General features: G+C 44.3%; 1 protein-coding gene across 1 annotated transcript in view; it reads left to right on the forward strand.

The window, feature by feature from the left end:
* fam131bb (family with sequence similarity 131 member Bb) overlaps positions 1 to 24240 on the forward strand; it is a 58401-nt gene that overhangs the window by 27010 nt on the left and 7151 nt on the right. Inside the window, exons 2-6 of the mRNA XM_080768135.1 lie at positions 6632 to 6669; positions 11057 to 11092; positions 11753 to 11858; positions 14007 to 14231; positions 16145 to 16285. Of these exons, the coding sequence (XP_080624261.1) occupies positions 6632 to 6669; positions 11057 to 11092; positions 11753 to 11858; positions 14007 to 14231; positions 16145 to 16285 (546 nt within the window). The remainder of the gene's footprint in view (positions 1 to 6631; positions 6670 to 11056; positions 11093 to 11752; positions 11859 to 14006; positions 14232 to 16144; positions 16286 to 24240) is intronic.

Below are 24240 nucleotides of genomic sequence, written 5' to 3' on the forward strand. Positions count from 1 at the left end.
TCAAAACATTTCACTATTATAAAGGTTGGACTTGTTACCGCTGCCAGAATACTGTTGCGTCATTGTAAGGTTTGTAATGTTGATGCTGTTTTGTACTAAACTTAGATCTTGTACGATTTTGAAAAACAAATACAAATTTGAATTATATAAAAAAAAATGCTCTCAAAACAAAGCAGACACTTGCCTCATTTGTTTTCATGGGAAGCAAAACTTCCTGTGCCTTACTGCCTTATTTGATGTGCATGATCACATCAGTCACTGTTTCTTTATTATTATTATTATTATTACCGCCATCCTCTGTTACCGGATGTTCTCAAGCAGTTATTCATGGATTTACACAAATCTTGGTGGAAACGTTGGTCCTGGGCCAAAGGAAGAACTGATTTAATGGTCACATCGTTTTGTTGTCACCCTCCAGAGGTCACCGAGTGTCAGTACTCTGTGTGTACTAGGCTAATGAATCATGAAGTTATTGGCCAAAAGAAGCACCACACCGCCACTCAGACAAAGTGCCACCTCGGTGGATCAAGGTCCGCCTTCAACTGTGTGTGCGTGTTCTGAGGCTTATGCCCCGCAAGACCGGCACTATACGGTAGCTTATCAGGTGCCTGTCCGTTTTCATTGATTGAATACTTTATTAACAGTTTGCAAAGGTTACAGTTATACAATAATGCTAAAAGGATAACACCAAAAGCCCTGAGGTGAGTGGCCTTGTTTCCATTGGTCCTGTGTATTCAATTAATCAATTGGGATGTACCTGTACTAGCCAATCAAAGGCATGCAAAAACTGGGCTGGTACTAGTTTACGTTAGAATAACACTAGTCTCGCATAGCCAGACAACTATTCTACAATCTCTGAATGCTTCTATTTTTGTGTGTGCACTGTGCACCTTTATTGAAAGGTACACAGTAGTCTGACAGGAAATGGGGAGATAAATGAAGGGTGACACGCAGCAAAGGTCATCGGGACCGTGACTCGAACCCGCGACACGCTAGCTGTCAAGCTGGATTACCAGCCTACAGTACATAGGTGCCCAGACAGTTCTCTGAATGCTACATAGAGCCTGGTGGAACTACACATGTCGCAAAATCAGAGTAAGGAAGCTGGCATTTCCGTTCACAAAAATACATTTAAAAATATCTTAACGTTTTTTTAAATATATATATCAGTTTCTGCTAAACAGCAAACTGTATTATGCTTAGATGATTTCGATTTATATTAGGATAAATCCGACTGTAAAGACAAAACGGGAGTGGGGAGAAGGCTTCACTTCACTTCATCACTTGCTCATGATCAGACCTTCCGTGTTCCAGACTATATTATGACGGGAAACATTTGAAAATTGTGGGAGGCAACAGTCTGGATACGTGAGACTAGATTAACGCCAATATACATTCATCAATGTCCCTCCCTGCACATTAATTCAACAGCTTTAGAAACATTTTTTTGGGAAGTTTAGAAAACGTCTTCCAGTGACATCATCATTAGGCAGGTTTTTTTTGTAAATAAAGATTTTTTTTACAAAAATATTAGCTTGTATTCCCCATCGATCATGTCACTGGAAGACAGTTTCTGAACTGCCCACAGCCCTCCTATCATGAGACACAGACCGAGTAGAAAAAAACTGCACCATTTTTTCATGATTATTAGTGAGGACCTATTATATGAAGATAGGTTGAAAAGTGGTGAAGTGGTCCTTTAACCATTTGTCTTAAGTTCTTTTAACCATTTGACTGTAATCTGTATAAAATGATGTGCAGGCAGGGCCTACTGAGACGGAGAGTCCCGCACACACATATTGCATGTATTAACGTCATGTTTGCTCTAGTGATGATGACAACATGCCACAGTACTTTCCAAAGATTTGTCTCCGTACAGCCTGTCTTCTCGGGCTGCAGTCCTTTGTCAGTCATTCTATTCTATTATCCCCCTCCCTCATGCCTTGTCATACACGCAGACAAACCCAAAAGATTGAAGTTGAAGACAGAGCTATACAATTTCTTTGGACTGATCGAATCATTGAGGAATCAGTTTGAGAAATGTACGCATCTACATTTGAAACTGCGCATTAAAGGAGAATTCCATGCTAGAAGGCTTTCTTACCTTTATTTGTAGTTGTTACGTCCCCACCAAAGAGGTAATAGCGCATTATTGGCTATTTCCCCTACCATAAGCCTTCATTTAATTTAATTTAATTGCATTGAATGGGGCATTGGGGTGCTAATTCGCTTATTTCCATCGCTCAAAAATAAATTGTACTTATTCCAATGGAAATAAGCGAATTAGCACAAAAACCCAACCCCCATTGAGGGCTTATATTAGGGGAAATAGCCAATAATGCACATTTGCACAAAATGTGTCAATAGCACACTTTTGAATTGAAAGATTATCTGCACTCCAGTTCATGAACTTGATTGAATGTTTTCATGTACAATTAGGTCTTATTATACAGTATTACTATGTGTACTGGTTAGCCGAGTCAGCGGGTGTCCTTCCTTTTACCGCATGTGCAGAATTTGATGCAGCCACGGTAAGGTAAAGGCAGCAGAAAGAAACACATAATATTCTGTTACGTGATCATCTAGCTGTTGTTTGTGTGATAGTAGAAGATATTACTATAGGGATTACCTCAACAAACAAACAACAAAGGCAACCATGGAGCTCTGCACAGACGAGATGCAAAATGTCAACCGTCAACATTCATTTACATCATTGTCTCAAAGCATCTATGAGACTGCAATGCAGGCACGCGGAAATGCTTTGAGACATGACTTCAAATGCAACCGCCAACCGGTCTTCTTATCTACGGTGATTAGCTGAGAATGTAGTGTTTACAAATATTATTGACCTTATTTTGTCCTTGACCTTTGACCTTCAAATGTTGTCAAATATTCAGTAATTGGAGATCTACTGTAATAAATGGTGTTTCAGAGTCTTGTGATTTGATGTTGATTCATTGAGTCATTGTGGACAGTGTGTGTCATTGTGGACACACACACACACACACACACACACACCCACACACACACACACACACACACACACACACACTTCCGTTCCGTACAAAAACCTCACGATGTCACAAATTCTAGAGATGTCTCTCTAGAAGCATTAATATTCTAAAAGAGAAGTCAGAAATGAAAACAGAAGTATGCCCATCTGGTCAAAACCTTGGAGAGCTCCCTAGATTAGGAGATACGAGGCAATCTTTCTGAGCCGTAAACAAGGAACTCAAGTGAACGGCAGCGTTCACAGCAAGAAACAGCAAGAAAAATAATCAGAAATGTAAAAGTGGGGTGGTTGGAGAAGTTATATCTCTCTAGCACTTCAATCTATCAAATGCTAGAAATACCACACACTATCAAAGTGAGGCTAGGGGGTCTTTCTGCGAGATAACAAGCCCATTTGATTCCAACTACTGTACTGCGACGAAGGCAAAAGATGATGTATGCTGATATATTCTGTTTATTCTTGCCATGCCTCTGTGAGAGGCGCAGAGGAAAAGAAACATCACATGCCGTATTTCTAGCCTGGTATTCGTCTCTTAGCTCTGCTGGAGCAGCGTGCAGTGGCCCTGACAGTAGAAAGTGGCGGCTGTTGTATACTCCACTGTTCTCCGTTTGGGAATGTGTATATTTGTATAACGTTGCAAGCCAGTGGACAGAGAGGATGCACTCTCGGCAAACGCCATTCCCTGCTTAAAAGGTATATTCAGTGATTTCACTTAAATCTAATATCACTTCTTTTATTGTTTTGTTGTGATAATCCTCCCTACTATAGTGTGCTGACCATATAAGGATTTCCTCCCTGTCCCCAGTAAACCCCCCAGTCCCCAGTCAATAAACTTTAGGTTTCGTTTTTGGCTAGGTGGCCCAGCCTTCATCCAATCATGAGCGAGCGGGGGCGGGCCTTGGTGTGTGTGCTGTTGGCCTGTCGCGTGTCCCCCCACTGTAGTGCGTGCATGTGCACATCTTGTTACCTAGACTAGTTGAATAGTCGACTAGCTGCTTAAAGCCCTAAGTCACAGTACATTGACCCTATATATGAATCTTTGTGCATCTTACTGTAAAAGCGTATTCTACACTGGTGTAAGTCACTCTGCATGCAGAAAGCGTCCCCTAAAATACTATAATATATACCCTAACAAAAGATACAATGTCAGAATGAACTTGGTAGTGATACGAGAGGACTGGATGTTATGAGTTTTTGGGGGAGGGGTGGGAGCAGCGGAGCCTAGCGGAGACACAGAGTGGAGCTGATGTTTGTGAATCAGTGTCAGTGGGTCAGCGACGTCAGTGGACTTCCAAACCCTTCGTGAGCCTCTACAGCTCCAAGGAAATTACTCATCATTAAGCCATGCTGAACGGGAACCCCTTTTGGTGTTTTAAGCATCGTGTTATACTTTAGCTATTGAAAAATAACAGATCTACAAGCTCATAGCGCGGCACCGAGTGCCGCGCTACGAGCTTGTAGGTCTGCTATTTTTGAAAAATCGGGGAAAATGTGTCGCAAATCTTTGAATATACAGTATGTTCTTTCAGAGTTTTTAACTCAAACCTTTGCTCCTGGGGGAGGTCCCTGGAATAACATATTTTCAGATGGGGGTCGGCGGCCAAATACAGATAATTCTGGGGCTCTTTGACATAAAATTGTTTGAGAACGACTGACATAGAAACATAGGGTTTTTCAGAAAACCGCCATGATTTAGAAGGCATTCATAGAATCGTCTTCAGGTCGAAATGGGTTAAGCCATGGGCCAGACCTGATCGACTCTGCAACAAACCGCCGCCAAAGGGATGCACACACACACACACAGTCACACACACACACACACACACACACACACACACACACACACACACACACACACTAGGGCTGCCGTAATTGTCCAAAAATTGGATTCGGATATTCGTTTTAAAAACCCACGTGGATTCGAACAATTCGAGCCATTCGGATTTCGGATTTCAATTCGAGCCAATCGGATTTTTTTATAATTATATTTACACCAATACAACCTGAGACATAACATTTAAGATCGCATTGCTGGCGCAACTCTCTCTCTCCGCGCATTGGTGTTGCTGAAAACTGAGATGGAACGGAACGCATACATTCTCCCTTCTCCAGTAAAACATTTTTCTTAAATGAGCAATCCTACCACACAGCCTTATCAAAACGAGGCACGGAGGCAGTGTTAATTCTGCTGCATTATTATTATCTGTGGACTGTGGGTCTGCTGCCGAGTGCCGACGTTATGAAACTTTTTAGCTGGCTAGCGCCTGTGCTCCGCTGTTATGCTCAAATTAGTGACCCTAAAGAATTCTGAGGCAACATGGCTGGAGACGAGGCAGCCAATCAGCACTGCGCTGCGCTGCGCTGTATAGTCTGTGTTTAGGAAATGTGGCAGCTGATTTATTCTTCAATGTATGCCGTTGTCGGCGTGTCGCATGGCAAATATAACTAATCTACAAGCTCACAAGTCACAACTTACCCATGGCACCGAAAACTAATAATAATAATAAATAAATAAATATTTTTTATTATTATTTTTAATTCGAACCTTAATTTTATATATTCGGTTATTAATTATTATTTTTGATTCGAATCTATATTCGGATATAGAATATTCGTTGGCAGCACTAACACACACACACACACACACACACACACACAGTCACACACACACACACACACACACACACACATCATTTGTTGTTACATACAGCAGACACACAGAATCAATTAAGGCGCGCACGCACGCACGCACGCATGCGCACACAGAGACAGAGGGCATGCTGATATGGGACCGAAGCCCCATGAGAGTGACACACAGAGAGGACAGACCCCTCTGATAGGGAGATCCTGTGCCCAGAGAGACAGACGGCTGCTGTATTTAAACTCCATTACCAGCACAGTCACCCTAATTAAAGCAATGTTTTAATTAGGATTTGGACAGCCAGGAAAGAGCTGGGATAATAATTTCCATTAATCCAGCACAAAGCGTGCACTTCACCTGCCCTTCCGTCGCACGTCGTCCGTTGTTCCCGCGATGGCCGTGCGGACGTTTTTCTCCATCGCCGCTCCCCATTTATGATCTTTTTACAAAGTGATCGTACGTGTTACTTAAATTGAGGAGTCGTCCTCGTTCTCTTTGTGGTTAATGAGCCGATCGCCAGTTTTTTAGGTTTGATTTGTCTGTGTTTTGGAGCCGACGCCGCTATCCAGAGACACTTAAAACAAATGGGGAGATTTCTCTGTGTTGCTCATTGCTCTACTGGGGCACATTTAGAGGACACACACGGCTACTAGTGGGAACTAAATCTATGGCTTGTTGTCTTTGAAGTGAAGGGATAGTCACTCTTGTTGCATTAGATGGAAATAAACAACACAATAAAAATGCTTCTCTCGGCCCGGGCGGTTAGCTCAACCGTCTGGGCACCTAGGCTGCTGAGCCAGCCTGACGGCGTGCCGTGGGTTCGATTCCCGATCCCGATGGCCTTTGCCGCGTGTTTTCGCCCCCATCTCTCTCCCCATTTCCTGTCAGTCTACTTTCAACCTATCAATAAAAGCAGAAAAAGCTAAAAATAAATAAATAATAATAATAATACTTCTCTCTCTCTCTCTTTCCCACAGCGGCAGACGGCGTGCCAGTTCAGAAGGATGGAGAGCAGGTAAGTCCGCCATCACTCATTCTTATGCACCCAGCACATGTACCTATACTGCCCTCTGTTTGGCCCCCCTCTTTGGCCCCTATGGTGGAGCGCTCAATCCGGACGCACTCCACCAGAGGACCCAACATGGCTTCCGTAGTATAAGACCAGTTTCACTGGGTATATATATATGGCCACGCAGCCGCGGTGAGTCATCTCTACAAGCCTGCAGTATGTCACTGCTTATATACTCAACCACCCTCCTGCAGCTGAAAATGGCCAGCGCTCATGCTAGCTGAGCCAAGTTAGCGCAAGGCACGCCAATGTCAGCCGGTGAGAATTCCACTACGCTCGGCTCAAGATGGCGCGGGGGCGTAGCTTGGAAGAAGTGACCAATCATTTATCGGTTGGCTCATTGCTGTTGCCATGAAATGTGCCACACTTGTGTCTGTCTGTCTGACACAATCACACACACACCCCCCACCCCCCCCAAGCCCCTCGAATAGTGCAACCGTAGAGGCATCATCCCCCAACCCCCCTCTCATAATTCTCTCAATAGTCTCCTCTCCCCTCCTCTCTCCTCCTTTTTCCTCTCCTCTCTTTCTCTGTCGCTACTGTCCTGAATCCCCAGCTCTAAAACCGATCCTTCTGGGACAGGACACAGGAGAGAGAGAGAGAGAGAGAGAAAGGAGGGAGAGAGAGAGAGATAGAGAAAAAGAGGGAGAGAGAGAGAGAGAAAAAGAGGGAGAGAGAGCGAGAAAGAGGGACGAGGGACGAGGGGGGGGGGGTTGAATTTTGTGTGTAAACATGGAGCACTCGTAATTTTTCCTTCCTTGGCACCAAAAACGCACTGCTGGGGAGTAGCTATAGCTCCCATCATTTATTTATACCGTGTGCCCTGATACGCCCTTGGAGAAAAACAGCTAGGCTACACACATGGCTGATGTTAGCACAAGTGGACAAAAGCTGCTGCCTCTCAGAGGCTCCTTGAGTCCTGCTTTGTTGCTCTAGTGGGGTAAATCTCTGCTAAAACCCTCCAGGATGGCAGGATGAAGCGAGTAAGAGCGGCACGCACGCACTCGTCCACGCGCGCGGCCGCGCACGCACGCACACACGGATATATATATATATAAGGGAGGGGGATAGAGAACAGAATTAGATTTGGTTTGATTTTTTACTGTGCGTATTAAGAATTTAATAAAGAAGGCATCATGAAGGTCAAATCCCAGAGGATAGCACTTAAAAGCATGACTAAAAACCACTTATTTCCAAACTGGTCCTCCTTGTAATTAAAAGTAAAGAGAGCGTGTGTGTGTGTGTGGGGGGGGGGGGAAACACTAAGACAGTGTGTCTATGAGCAGTGGTTCTCAACCAGTGGTATGGGGACCACCAGTGGCCAGGGGGCTCCAGGTGGTCCACAGCTAAATGATGGATGATGATGAGATGGTAACCAAATGGACCCTCATAGATCTTTAACTCTTGAAAGAATGTCAAATGAAACCATATTGACCCTTATGGATCGGTCCATTTGGTTTCATTTTACGCTCTCATGTAGAGTTACGTTATTGTTAAACATCTGCAGTGCTTCATTTACAAGAAGTCTAGACAATAGACAATGTATCCACGTTTGCCTTGTTGTCTCTGTTATGGTACCAACATCAATACAGCATGGAGGTGTGGACAACAATATTCTAATTTTGGATCTGAGAGGCTAAATCTCATCAAATCTGGCGCTGTTTTTCCTTCATTTGCCGATCGGTTCTCAGATTGAGCCCATGGTGGGAGATCGTTGAAGTGATGAAAGCAATGGAATTAGGTTACTTTCTGTAGACTACTTATGCGCTATTTTTGGGGGTACTTGTGAGCCTTTAGTTAGCATTGCTACCAGTCGGCCTCAGCGGTCTGTACTGTACTAGCCCTCCTCCCTGGCGTGTGTGTGTCTGTGTGTTAGGCTGTGCAACAGTGACACTTGGTGGTGAACAAAGGCTATAACGCTATTTTCGTGCTCCGACACATTTCCGTGCTCGGACACAGGGGCACACACACACAGATGTCTATAGGAGTGGTTGCACCACTCAAAAAGCATTGCTCCCAGTCTAGAGTATATCTCATTACTTGTCATTACATGATACATACAATGAGTGGTATAAATAGTAATCTGATGTATCACTCAATATGCACAGCAGCCATAGTGGTATAAGAAATTGGCCCAGGCTCTTCCTTACTTCCTTCACTTACCAATTACTGAATACTAAGGAACATGCTGATACTGTGCATATTGGCTCCCTAGAAGAGAAGAGTTTACAAATGGAACCAAAGGTCACTGAACTATATATTGGACCCAATTTGCCACGTAACATTCAGAACATTATAACAAAAAAAGGCATTTTTCAGAGGGCCACATCAGGAGAACCTTCTTATCGACCTTTCTCTATCTTAGCAACACACTCTTGTGGGACAGAATCGAAAATCATGTTTTGGGCTGGGGTGAACCAAAGTGACTACAGGCCAATCACAGCGCGTTCTTTCCATGACTTGGCAACTACATAGCCGTAGACTGTATATATATATATATATATATATATATAGTGTATACAGTAGTATGCGATCTGCAGCAGGTTTGAACCAGATTCCACTCTGAGCCAATGAAACAAAGCTGTGGGACCTGGAACAGGAAACAGATACGCCACCTGCTGAAAGCCTGGCATGGGACTCTACGGTGGACCTTTTCCGCGCTGATAACCGTATCCATAGCAACTTAGGCTTATCAGGGCTGACGTGGTGCACGAGGGAATATGTGCTCCGTCAGCTGCCTGCAACTGTACAGTATTTATCTGCTGTTGCACTCAAGAGGCAGACCCCACCTGTCCATGTCTATAAAGAGGACGAGAGGGGGATCGTCTCCCTACAGGAGGGCCATGACAGAAGCCAGTCACCCACCAGCGTGCCTCTGGTCTACCTGGTGACAATCCGGCTGATAGAGAGGAAACTGTGTGACAGAGGTTGCTTATCTCCGCTGTCACAAACATCCACCTCCCTACTGATGTCTCTCTCTCACTCACACACAACACAACACAACACACACAACACACACACACACACACAATCTAACCCCCCCCGCCCCGCCCCCCCGTTAGTACCCCAGGTCATTTCAGCAGCAGCAGATGCAGTTCACGAGAACAACACTGACATTTATCTCTCAACGCATGCACACATGCGCACACATGCACGCACACATGAGTCATTCTGTACACCAGAAAACGAACTCAAAAACAGCAATTTTCCACAACCTTATAGCATCTGTGTGCAAGCAGTGTGGGGGGTAGAGTGTGGGGGGTAGAGGGCTCTACTGTACAGCTGTACTGTACTCTGCTAGGCAGAACTAAGCAGCTATAAGCATAAATTAAGCAATAGACTGATGCCTCTGCTCTTGCCCTCTGTTGCTCCGATTCTTGGCTCCTCTCTTCACTTTCCCTGGAAAAGAAAGCAGCCGGTATATACAGTAGGCTACTGTATATGCAAGCAGAAGCACCACAGCATCACCACCGCGTCGATCAGCGTGTTCAGGTTCAATTACCCACTATTAAATCTGGCTGATAACAAGAATAAGCCTCTCCGATCCGACCTACTTACTTACCCAGTATTGGCCGGGTTATTGCACGTTTAAATAGGCTCTCTCTCCCCCTTCCTTCATTCCTTTTCTCACTCTCACTCTCTCCCCATCTCTCTCTCCCTATCTCTTTCCTATCCCTCTCCCTATCTCTCGCCCCCTTCTACTTATGTCTCCCCCCCCCCCCCCCCCCCCCCCCCCCCCCCCTCTCTCCCTCTCTCTCTCTCACCCTCTCTCTCTCTCCTTTGCTCTGGGCTGATGTCACACACAACACTCCCTCAACTTCTCCTCCCTCCCCTCCCCTCCCTCCGTCTCTCTTCTCTCTCTCCCTCTCTCCATCACTGATCGAGCCCTGCCTGGTCTGACATCACACACACACAACCGACACCGTTCTCTAAAATGAGACGCCCACTGAATCGATGCCTATCGAGACCACGGTCTGTGCTGTGTGACGTCAGCCATGTCCATATTTGGGCATAATATGCCAGTGCTGTGACACCAGGGCATTGGGCATACCCCCCCCCTTCCCTGCCTGCCTGCCACAGAAACACTACTTTAACTTCATATATAGTGGATGGATATCTCTTTATACCTGCTGCTGCTGCTGCTGCTGCTAAAGTTATTTCAGTTCTGCATGTCTCCGCTGTGCTATCTCCCCTCTGTCACAATCTCTCTCTGTCCCCCCCCCCTCGTCCCCCCCATACGTCAACCTCCAACCGTTTTCCCACCCTTCTCTCTCTCTCCTGACCCCACCCCATCTGCCCTTCTCTTCTGTTCCGTTTTCTTCCTCCTCCTCAGCATGGACGTTCAGAATTTTCATGGGAAGGAATCAATGTAAGTGTTGTGAACGTCATTCCTTCGTTTTGTTTTTTCTCCGCTATGCTTTTAGCTTTTGTTTCTTTTGTTCTTACATCATTGTTACGTTTAGCCTTTTTCTTCTTTTGAATTAAACTCACTCTTTTCTTTTCATAAATCATAACTCATGGTCCCCCCTTCTCCCCTCCTCTTACCTCTTAGCTCTTTCAGTTTACAGTAGTGGTGCACACTGTAGTGGGCAGAACAATCACTCAATGTGTCCTTATGGTTGGCAGATGAAAAACTACACTTCCCTCAAAAAGAAAAGAAAATAAAGAAATTTGCTCACTGTAAAATCCAGATTATTTTTTTATATATAGTTTTTTTTACAGATGTACAAATTTGGGAAATGTAGGTTTTTGGCATCTCTATCCAAATGCTTCTCTTATCAGTTATTTAACAACGTGTTATTAACCCACCCATCTACATCATCACCTTTTCTTTCCACTCCTCTAACTCACACTCTCGCTTCAATGTCTTTGTGTGTCTCTGGCACACCTTCCTTCCCATCACCGTCACGTACCCACGTTCTCCACCCTCTTCCCCCTCGTCCATTCCCTCTCTCTCTCTCGCTCGCTCTCTCTCTCTCCCTCGCTCTCTCTCTCCTCCTCTCTCTGTGTCTCTCGTCCGTCCCTCTAGCTGTCGATGGAAGACACCACGTCCATTCTGCCGCGGCTGAAGAGGAACTCTTCTAACGCCTATGGAATCGGGGCGCTGGCTAAGTCGTCACTGACAGGTGTGTCAGGTGTGTGTCTGTGTCAAAGCTGGGTAAACTGACCCCATGTTGTCTCCTTGCCCCGGCCCGGGGCACTGGAGCCAACATGGCACCCAAACGGGTTCCCCTCCCCCCACCCCTCCACCACCCCCACCTGTGTTCACATACCTCCTCACACAGTAGCACTCGTCAATGGTCACCCATTGATGGAACAGCACTGCGTTCACGTCATGGTCCTGGAAATACACATGCTTGCCCATAATGCACCCTGTCATATGCATACACAGCTGCCGTTGCTCAGTGGAAGCGGTGCATGCGTGGTGAAGTTTGACTGTTATAGGCTATTTTAAATGGCCCTGGAAATACATGCTTGCCCAAAATAATGCATGTATTGTTGAGTTGGTCTTTGGGATGTGACTACTGTCTCGTTGTGTTGTCTCATAAATGCATAATAACGATATATCGTGCAGAACTAAACTGTATAGTAACAAGGGACAGTACAACATTTAGGTTTTTTTGGACTAATGATAGGTTCTTTCTTGGTTTACCTATGATCCTAGAGTATTAATTATATGCATTTGATACATGACCTTGCTTACTGTAAGGATTAAGAGCGTCTGCAAAATGCCTAAATTGTAGTATGTATGTGGTAAAGTGAGCGATGTGCCGTTTTAAACAAACCACAGTGTAGTGCGGCAGTGCCCGCACTGAAGTGTGCTTTCAATCAGTGTGCTAGTTACTTTAGGGTTTATCACTTGGGCTTTACGGTGCAGTTGTTCGGAGAATGCAGTGGAATGTGTGTGGCAGTGCGTGGAGCCCAGCTGTCGCAGTGTGCACGCCGTGCATGGCACCGATATGCTGCTATAAACTATTCCAATAATTTATTCATATTCATAGGCACTTTTCAATGCAGATAAAACAGCCACTCACTCACATAGAATAAAATATCAAGGGACGTGTGTACGTATACGCCGGTGTCAGTGCCGCTGTATCTTGGTCACATGTAACGGAACGAAGCCATTATGCAAACATGCTCCAGTATCGGCCCCATGGCACGGGTGGAATATTTTATTTTTTACTCCCTCTGGACAATAATACACAGAAATATGTATTATGCGTTATCTGATGCGGCCAAGTTGCCCAGGCGACAGCGAGGAGAAAGGGGAAACGTTTTTCTGCTTAGCGCAGCGCGAGCATAGCGAAGGTGCAAAAGCTAGCATGTCGACAAGCCAACCCCTCATTACTCACACCGCACGGCCACCTCACCCCAATTAACCTCCTCCGTCCCATAATGCACCTCTCCCAGACTAGACGTATCCACGTCGTCTCCCCCCCCCCCCCCTCTTTCCTTGTTGCTTGTGTACAGTACATGCAACAGCCCTCTCAGTCTCCTTAACCCCCTCACTCAACAAACCTCGTCATTTAGCCCCCCGCTGGGTGCCATGTTCATGTGATTCAACATTTAGCTCAAAGTCATCTTTAGAACCTCCCAGTATACTGTACACGCAGGCCTTCACAGCTCCCTGGTCTCTGCCATGGGGACGCAGCCTTCATGTTCATATATTTCCACTGATCTTCCCAATCTTCTTCTTCCTTCTTCTTTCTTTCCGCTCAAACAAACCGTGCCAATTCCTATAACACCGTGCTCCCCTCCCTCCGTCCCTCCCTCTCTTCCTCTCTTCTCCTGTCCTCCATGTTGACCTCTATTTTCCCACCCAATCCTCCCAAATCACTCTGCTCTGCTCTCGCCTCTCATCATTACCGCAACTTGAATCCTCCCCTCTCTCCTCTCTTTACCCGAAACCGCCCCACACGCTCCGCTCTTCCTCCCTCCCTCACTCCGTTTCCCTGCCCTTATACCGTCCTATATCCTGCTTATATTCCTACACTATACACACCCAAATCTTCCATTCTTCCATCCTCCTCCTTTGCCCGCTTCTCACCTTTCTCCTTCATTTGAATCCTTCCTTCCGTCTTCTCTCCCTCCTTTCTCCTCTTTTTGTCTCTCATCCCCTTCATAACCTCTTCATTCTGCGTGCCACTCATTCTTTCATGGTGCTCTCCCCGCTTCCCCCCAACCTCTCCCCTTCTCTCACCTATCCTCCTTGCCTCGCTCCATGCCTCCATATAAACCTTCTTCCCTCTCCGTCCCCTCTATGCCACCCTCCCTGCATGCAGGTTCCAGCCGCACCATGAAGGAGAGGGTGACGAAGCCCACAGGCCTGGCCCAGGGTCGCGTGGCCCACATGATCGAGTGGCAGAACTGGGGGATGTCGACGGTGGGCCCCGGGGGGGTGCCCGCGCCCCGCATCACCACCGCGGAGCGGGAGCAGGAGCGGCGGCTGGAGAACGACTTGTACAGCGACCTCAGTGACGGCGAGAAGGAGGCGCGCTTTGCCGCAGGTCAGGGTACACTGTAGCACGCAGATCACACGCGCACACACACACACACACACACACACACATGCACGCATACACATATGCCCATATATGGAGTTCCGTGCGAGTAGGCCTACTCCAAAAATAGTGATAAAACCAGAAATCCCATGCATACTGCAGGGCTATTTAACTGCCGGCCCGCTGACCAAATCCAAAAAGATAAAAACACAATTTTAAAAATCACACCCCTGTGAAGTGAGGGGCACTTGTCATCGTACATCATCCAATACAAAATTAATATACTTAATTTACTTAATTTGACAACTGTGTTCGTGTGTGTGTCCAGTTGATGCTCGTTGATGCTCATTAATGCATCAAGGAAGGCAATTATGTTGCTGCTCTGTCAAATAGGTCTACAATGTAGACCTATTTGGGAAATATGTTGCTGCTCTGTCAAATAGGTCTACAATGTAGACCTATTTGGGAAATATGTTGCTGCTCTGTCAAATAGGTCTACAATGTGGACCTATTTGACAGAGCAGCAACATAATTCATAATAGATGTAGACTCTACATCTATTCTAAGATAGAGACAATGTGATAGCGAGTTGTGTCAAGTGTAGATTAATAGCTCGGGGGGCAGTCTGGCCCCTTGGGTCTCTGAACAATTTAGTTGAATAGCCCTGCCATGTACTGTATCCAGGGAATACTTCATGGGGATTTGTGGTTTTATCAATATTTTTGTAAAGCCGCGGATCCGACCAATTTCCCACTTGGCGCATCAATCTCTCTGGTTCTCATGTGAGTTTGAAGTCAGCTAGGCCAATACTTGGGCACGTCAATATATGGACTGACTCGACGCCAGGCACGGTACTCCCCCGGGTCGTCGGCTATATGCACACACAGACTCCAGATACAGTACGTGAACTAGACAGACACAGACAGAGATTCTGTGCATTTATCATTTGTAAGATATGTAGTGTTCCTTGGCCTTGGAATGGTAGAGTTAAGTCTAATCTATAACTAGAAATGCACTCTGTCGAGGTGCCAACTTGCGTCTTGCACATGACACAAGTGGGCCACACATGGCCTACTTGTGACTAATGTCTATTTCAAGTACCGGTAACTGCTGTTGTAACTCATTTAGACCCGTTATTGACCTTATACCAACCTTGAAATGTACCTTAGTTACGTCACCATCAACAGCCAATAAGGGACCACCGTTCTTACATACATACATACATACATACATACAGTCATACATACATACATAGTTATGTCTGGTGTAAAAGTATCAATACTCTAATTCCTTCGTAAGTAAAAGTCTGCTGTTCAAAATTTACTTGAGTAGAAGTACAAAAGTATTGGTTTCAAAATGTACAAAATGTTCCATTTCAAGTTTTCAAATGTATACAAATGATCTACAACTATAAGCTCACAATGCGTCGCATCGCAACGCATTGTGAGTTTGTACTAGTACTGCTATTTTAAAATGGCCAAAATGTATAGAGGGCTAAAGTTGTTACTGTTTTGTAATAATAACCACTGCCAGAATCTACAATCTAACTAGAAACTGAAGTTTTCAAATAAATGTAGTGGAGCAAAAGTACAATATTTGTCTCTGAGAGTAGAAGTAAAACTATTGGAAATTATGCGGAAATACTCGTGTAAAATACAAATCAAAAGTGTACTTAAGTATACAGTACTCAGGGCTTAAAGCCAAAAACAATTCCAAGACTGGAAATGTTTTTTTGCAAATCTGCACTGATCTCATTAAATGAGCCCTATGAGATCCTCAGGACTGAGAACTTTAAACCCTGAGTACTTAAGTAGATGTACTTGGTTACTTTCTACCACTGTGTCTGGGCACGAGGCCAACTAATCTTACACCGGACCTCCCCCAGTGACCCTGACATGTCCTCTCGACTCTGACCTCAGGTATCCTGCAGCAGTTCGCCATCTCAGAGGCCACTCTCATGGCGTGGACGTCCATGGACGGAGACAGCCCGCGGTCGGGCTCCAACCAGGGCAGCGTAGCCCACCTCAGTGAGGTCAACCAGGAGAGCATCACCAGCCGAGGTACAGAGCACAGCAAACATGCATGTACTTCACACGCAGTGAACTGACGCTGCATGTTGCTTCCATGTCTTTCTGGTTAACAAAAAAGACTATTTGTTCCCTAACCCTAACCATAACCGCACGTAAAGCCACGTCGTCAGGGTAATGGGATGTCCCCGTGGCCCCCTGCATGGTAGCAGTAAGATGGGCTGTACAATGTGGCCTCCCTGGGGGGCCCCTGATACAGTAAGCTGGGTTATACAATGTGACCCCTGGTGTGACTATTCTCATGCCCTGCCGTTTATGTGCAAAGTGGTGCGGATGGTAGCAACGGTGCACCTCAACAATGTGTGGGCCCCTGGGGTCGCTGGTGTGACCATTCTCTTAGCAGACCACTAAACAGTACTTGTTTGTGCCATGTTTGACCTCTTATAAGTCTTGAAAATACATTTTATCAGGCTTATGGCAAATAGTTGTTTGTTTGTTTGTTGTTTTTTATGTAAGGCAGGTAGGGGTTTTCAACAGATTTTGACCCAGGGACCACCATCCTGATTAAGAAGAGCAACCTGGTGACCAGTGTTGATTTCGTCGACTAAAACTAAGGCGAAAAATGTTTGTCGACTACCTTTTTCCACTGATGAAAACTAAATGGAAACTAAATAAAAACTCTAAATAAAAAGCCATGATGACTAAAACTAAGACTAAATATATTGACAATTTCATCAACAAATAAAAACTAGACTAAAATGTTATGAAGGGACTAGTGGACATAAGGTACAGTATAAGTCATTTTACCCTTGCTTGCATGCTGAAAATAGCAGATCTACAAGCTCACAGCGCGACGCTTGTAGATCGGCTATTTTCAGCAAGTGTAAAATCATTACGACGGCATCAAGGCCCACCAAAATACATGTTGGTTGACTAAATTAACTGTAGATTTAGTAGACTAAAATCTACCCGCAGCTTCATACCTAGTATGGGACATTTTTACATTAACGTTTTTTAACTTTTCTCAGAGTATAATAAGTTCGTTTTTTTTTTTTTACCTCGCTTGCTTAATTGGTTACATTTGGTAATGTGACATAAGGCTGAAATAAGGCTGAGATACAATCTTGTTCACAGCACACACCTGACAAAAGACCATTGATATTAAATATTAATGAAGATAGTTAAATTGAATCGTTTAAATCTGATGGTACATTATGTAGTTGGCCCTTGGGTGTTTTAATATTTAATAATATTTATTTTGGACACCCCTGCAAGTCTACAGTAGCTCAAACCAAAAGGAATAGCAAGTTCACTCATAGGATCAAGAGCCACATACTGTACACATACTCCTTATTACTGTTCCCTGTTACAAATACCAGCAGATACAACACAACATACAAAAAGCCGATACAATGGCCTGGGCCATGGCTCAGCGGTCCAGGCACCTTGGCTGGTAATCCAGTCTGGCAGTGTGCCATGGGTTCGACTCCCGATCCCGAAGGCCTTTACTGCATGTCACCCCCCCCCCCATCTCTCTCCTCATTTCCTGTCAGCCTACTGTCTATCCCTCTATAAAAATACGAAATAAATGACAGAATGACACCAGCTTGAATCACACTAGTGACACAGCATACAACACAAGTAGCAGCAGCAAAAAAACAAAGTTCCTACCTTAGGCCGTCTTCTACTTGACTTGTCAGTTTGTGTAAGTGATGCCAGCTGTCAAACTTTGGAAGACATGGATAGAGAGAGAGAGCCTCCGTCTCTCTCTAGTTCATGTCGTGTTGAGCCCTCCAGCGGTGTCTCCAGTCATCTCCATCCTCCATACATCTGGCTAGATAGATAGATAGAATACTTTATTGGCAGTTTAAGAAACAGAAAATGACATCATTTAAAAAAACGCCAAATGGACAAAAAAGCCTTCGCTTGTTTCCATTGTGGTCCACTTTGTAACATGAAACTATACACATACATACTGTACAGACAAAACAACCATGGAACAAATAATAAATAATCCTGGCTGGGAGGCTGGGAGCTATATACATAGGACAAGAGGTACCCTGAGAGAAAAGTCCTGAGCATGGGAGATGGACTATCCAGGGTCGGAAGCTAACTATGACCAGTGAGTGTGTAGATGGAGCCATGATTTCAGGTCTTTCCTAAATATTGCAATAGAATCTAGGGATTTCAGGGCTGGAGGGAGTGCATTCCACAGAGTAGTGGCTGCGTAGAAAAAAGCATTTTTTCTCATGAGTGTCCTGAAACTGGGGGGAACTAGATCATAAGGACTTCCTCTGGTTGAGTACCTGTGAGCATCCCTCACTCTGGGCAGGTAGCTGGCCAGTACTTTCCTCTCAGTATCAATGGCACCGACCAGCCTCATTCTCCTGGCTACCATCTTCTCACTCAGCCTTGGATGTTTTATGTTTAGTACTGCACATATATAGCGTTCTGGTGGAGTGACAGTGCAGCGATCAGGGATTTAGGGCAGGCTCTAGGGTCCAGCATTCACAGCATTATGTCACAGGAGAATGGACTCTGAGCTTGGGGGTCTGGGGTGGCTCGTGTACCTGTGGAGCAGGTGGAGAGAGACACCATAAGCTTTGAGGATAATAACGTAGAAAGAAAGACAGTGAGCTGACGGAGAGCAACATACACTGCACCCTGTCACAATTCACTATAACTAGAGTTGTTCAGATCTATACTGATACTGTTATCGGGTACTACAGTATACAGTACAAGCCTACTATATCCTGTCACAACAGAGTCAGAGCCTAGCATACGGTGCAGTACATACAGTATGTAAAACTATCAGATAAAATAATACATTTTAGGAAGGAAGCTGTGGGAACTTTGGACTTGCCTGCCCTGGACTATGCCTTGAAATAAATGGAGAGTTCAGGGTGTAACACTTATTGGTTCAATATCACTTTCAATTAAACCATCATTGGTAAACAGTTAAGAATGAAGTTTCATACAATGATTTGATGATGTGACACATCAAACAAAACATTGTGTCTGTATATTTATTTTATAAATGTATATTGTAGGAGTAGGACCCATGCACACAGCACCTTTGTTTGTTTATTTCAACCTCTCACTCTCACTGTCACGCACACACGCACGCACGCTAATGCTATAATGTAGCTAACTCACCTGCAGAATAAAAACAAATCGACGAAGCAGTTTGTTTTGTTATGAAGATGAATCAACTTCTCTTTCAAACTGTCACGCACTTGTTGTGACTGAGCAGTGACTTTCACTTCCTAACAACCCAGACTATAGGCCTACTCCACTCAACTTCCATGAGGTGTAAAAGTTACATTATAAGTTGTTTATTTCACTCTTTTTACTACTATATCAGCTCGTGTCTGTCTGTTCGTTTGCAGCAGGTGTGTCCGTGTGTACTGTGGACTGGAGGGGGCGTGGCTACCGGAGGGCTTGAAGCCTGCATGCTCAGTGCTTCAGGGAGGGTCTACCAATTCACTGGAGTGTCTACTTTCTAGGGCAGTGGTTGTCAACCCTTTTCATGTCAAGGCTCAAGGTCCATTTATTCTGCATTTAAGCCTGCAGCAGGGACCACCATTTGATGACATTTAGCCTCTCAAACCTGAAACGTAATTGTCTTTTGTTGTTGAATAAGAATTCCATGCATGCTGACATACTGTATTGATGTGGTAGGCAGGTAGGCTACCATAGAACAGGCAAACGTTGATCAAAATTACAATTATTTGACATTCTCTAATTGTGTAGACTTCTTGTAAGTAATGCAGATGTTTAACAATATAATTTAACTATTGAGAGTGTGAAATGAAACCAAATGGACCATATGGGCCTTACGGGTTCATTTGGTTTCATTTTATGCTCTCAAGAGTTTAAAGATCTATAAGGGTCAATTTGGTTTAATACCAACTCTCCATAAGTTTAACTGGGGACCACTCCTAAGGACCACTGGTGGACAGTGGTGGTCCCCGGGCCAAGGCACTGGTTGAGAACCACTGTCAAGTTGAGAGTGGTTAAGGGCTGTTTTTCTAACAATAGGCCATTACACCACACAATGCCAAAAAAAGAAAAACAGCTAACAATAAAAATCAATCCATGACCTTGTGTTTATTGAACTGTTTATACTGTAAAACTCGGTTGTCAGCCTCACTAATAATGAGGTAAAACAAGGCAGCTACCATAGATAATGTTGACGCCGCAACCTAGAATTATTTGTCTTCTTTTCTATATGGTTGGAGGTGGTCTCCCTTCTCTTCTATTGAGAAATGTGGATCATGTTGTCAGGTACTGTAGGTCCACTACACTAAAACAGTAGACCTACTGACTGTAGCTCAAAGTTCCCCAGGCCAGGGCCCTGTATTAGGTCCCCTCCTGTTTTCACTCTGCACTAAATGTCCTACAACAATAGGAGTACAAGCTCACAGTGCATCACACGTCTGTGATGTGTGGATATCTGGCACCATCGCACATCTCAAAAGATTCCACGGGTGCTGAACAGAAATATGTACAGATCATTAGGAAGGAAGGAAGTCCGCACATCGATCTTAAGCTTTTATTATGCAACGTTTCAACCCCAGTGGGTCTTCTCTTCATTCTCTCTTCATTCCTCAGGAAGACCCACTAGTCGAAACATCTTATTTATTGATATAAAGCATGGGAGCTTAAGATCTGCGTGCGGACTACCTTCATTCCGATCTGTTCTCTTAGCCCCAGAAGAGGGATGCTACAGTAGGGTCCAAGTGGTTGAGCATCAATGTGCTCATGTAGGCAGAGCACAAACAGTCGATCATTTCCAATGAAGGATGCATCTTAATCTCCCGCCGCCTTCACTCTCACAGCCTGCAGGGATTGGCCGAGTTCTCATTTCACATTCACTAACATGGCCAGAGGGAGGGTGGAAACCAAGGATCTGCGATGTATAAATAGCTAGTTCAACTTGGTCATTATTATTCCACATCACTGTGTTGTCAGTGAGTGGAGTGTACTGTATGTATAGTTGTATACGCCCAACGGTTCCTTCATTCCTTATGTATAGTACAACCTTTTTTTTTTTTTTTTTCATACTGCAGAGACAAGTATAGGACTCTCGATGCACCTATATACTGTAGGCAACATTTTAATAGTGAATTTATTTGCATTTGTCCGTCTATGCAACTAACAACGAACAAGCAGTATCCTTATTCTTTAGGTGTGAAATCTACACGTATCATGAACAGCTGGGGTGTTTAACAACCATCTAAGCCGTATTTGTTGAACGTTTCTGAAGAATCATGGAAATATTGTTGAAAATGTTCATCTAAAATAGCTACATGTATAATTAATGTGGTTAATCCATATCATATTTATGTCCAAACTGCCAACATTTCTGCTGCTGATCTAGGACTGAAAGCATGCATGGGTAGGGGAGATAATTATTTGATCTTCATGCAATAGGCCTACTTCTTGTCAGCCAATATCCTACCTAACCACATGATCATAAATTCTCAAGAGACCCACCAACGAAAGAACAATGGATGGACATTACTGAGGAACTGTATGTTATGGAAAAACTAACATTCATACTTAGACTACAAGAGGATGAGTTCTATAAAAAGTGGGAAAAGTGGGATCTCTTCTCTCAGCCTAATCGATAATTCAAGTTGATTTCAATGAATGTATTTTGCAATATGAAAAATGCAGCCTTGTCTTTTGTTTTCTTGTTTCTTGTCTTTTTTTTGTGCTTTTCTTTCTCGTAATGTTTGTTTTGTTGTCTCTTGTCTTTTTTCTTCAATAAAAATTGAGTGAAAAAAGAAATTCTCAAGAGAATATGGCAGGGAAATTAACCTCCAACCGCTGCAGTAGGCTAACAGTAGATATTGTATTATAGCCTACATACTCCACCATGCAGTTGGGTTAAAATTATGTTTTATTCATTAAAAAATATTTATTCATTGACCAAGATACAGCATCTAAGAAGTATCCTTTGTCGGAAGCATCTATCAGGTGGCATATGCAGTATATTTGAGTTGCAGCTGATGAATCACCTGTGGTGGTGTGCCAGCATGGAGTTTGTTTGACTTTGTTGACACCTGTATTCAACGCACCTTGGAGAGCCTCGTCAGAACATATATTCTGCAGTGTTTTGTCAGGCTAGTGTTTTGGAAATATGTCTACTGAGGGGTTTTGATTTAGCGGCACTCCTTTTTCCCCGGTTGGACAGGCCAGGCCGCCGAGCCAACAAATAAACTGATTTAAGTGTCAATTCGGTAGCCTCAGTGGCACAGGAGGTCTGCCATACGTCAAAAGTTTTAATCTTGTGATTGGTTAAGAGGGCTGTATTTTTCCCTGCGTAAATCGAAAGTCTCAGCTGTACTACATCTCAGCAGCACAGGTTTGTTCAAGCAAAGTTTGCTTGATCAAATACGTCTCCCCTGACGATAAACCTCTTACTAGCCTACAGTATATTGTTGTCCGTTTTGTCTCTTTCTTGCCAGCCATATAACTTACTAGATACATAAAAGGCAGACCTTTATTGATCCTGTGGGAGAAATTCGGTTTCATCTGCACCCAGCTGATGGCTTCTCAGATGGTCATGATGATCGCATTATTAGGGGTATTAGGGGTCTTGCTCAGATATACTTCAGCATGTATACTTGGCGAATCGGGGAGCGTACCAGTGACCTTCTGATTGCCGACAGACAGACAGGAGTATCTAGATTTGTGGAGGTTGGAGATTTTTTCCAATCTGCTTTGATCCTTGTCATTGAAACTTCCCATCAGCATATTTTCTTCACTGTGACATCAGTCTCACTATAGGACTGAGGACCTTGAATGAAGTGCCAATATAGTCGCCAGCTTGTTTCTGTGGAGTTATAAGGGAGCTATTTGTCTGATGATGGCTGTCGGAAGAATTGCGGGCACTGCACATAATACCCATGGTGACAGAGTTCACCGTGTGCAGTGATTGGTTGTGCTGAAATACATTACCTCTGATTGGTGGAGTGGACAGCAAGGGCTTAGGGGCAGCAAGGGCTCTCCCATACCCCACATTTCACAGATCATAAAGTATCTGCAAGTAGTGATACATTTGGCATATTTGGAAACCCAACAACACTATGAGCTTCTATCAACGCCCAGTGTTGGTGAAAGGGCCTTTCTGTGTGAAGTTTGCGTGTTCTACCCATGTCTCCTAGGGTAGGTACCCTCACAAAAAACATATATCAAAACATACAGTAATCCTGGTCTCTATACTGCTTCCCCCTGGTCAGCCGTCGGCACCTGATGGAGGGAAAAGGAACTGGTTGGAATAACGTTGTTCCTTCCACACGCTACGTCCTATACCGGGGAAGCCACCCCCTGTCAGGTGAAGCGGCCTGCTCACTCCTCATGCATTGGAGGAAGCATGAGCTCAGTTCGGGGCTGAGGGAGTATAGAGCCCAGGATTACAGCTTATAGGCAATTGGCATGGGGTGAAAAATGTGTTACAAAATATAATATTACTACCGTACAACGATAATGATGTGGACATCCACACTGAAGAATGATAACAGTCTGTAAACAAACATGAGTGATGTGTTGAATGTGTTGTGGTCATCCACTTTGAAGGTTTTTAAAATGCCATGCACTATTTATAGTAGTGCATTGTCCTTGGTGTGGACAGTGGACACCCCATGACACTCGTATACCAGTGTTGTTTTTGGCAGCAGATTTTTATTTAGTTTTAGTCATAGTCTCTTGAATAGTTTTCATTTTTGTCCCCTGGAATGTTTTTGTGTTAGTCTAGTTTTTGTCGACTAAATATCATAAGATTTTATTCAACTAAATCTGATTTTAGTCGAACAACATTTATTTTGGCGGGCCTTGATGCCGTCATAATGACGCCGTCATTCAACACTTGTTGAAAATAGCAGATCTACAAGTTCGCAGCTTGTACTGTAGATCGGCTATTTTCAGCATGCAACTAATTGTAAAATGCCTTATACTGGATCTCTCCACTAGTCCCTTCC

This window comes from Protomyctophum bolini (assembly GCF_963924005.1).
Source record: "Protomyctophum bolini genome assembly, chromosome: 7".
NCBI lineage: Eukaryota > Metazoa > Chordata > Actinopteri > Myctophiformes > Myctophidae > Protomyctophum > Protomyctophum bolini.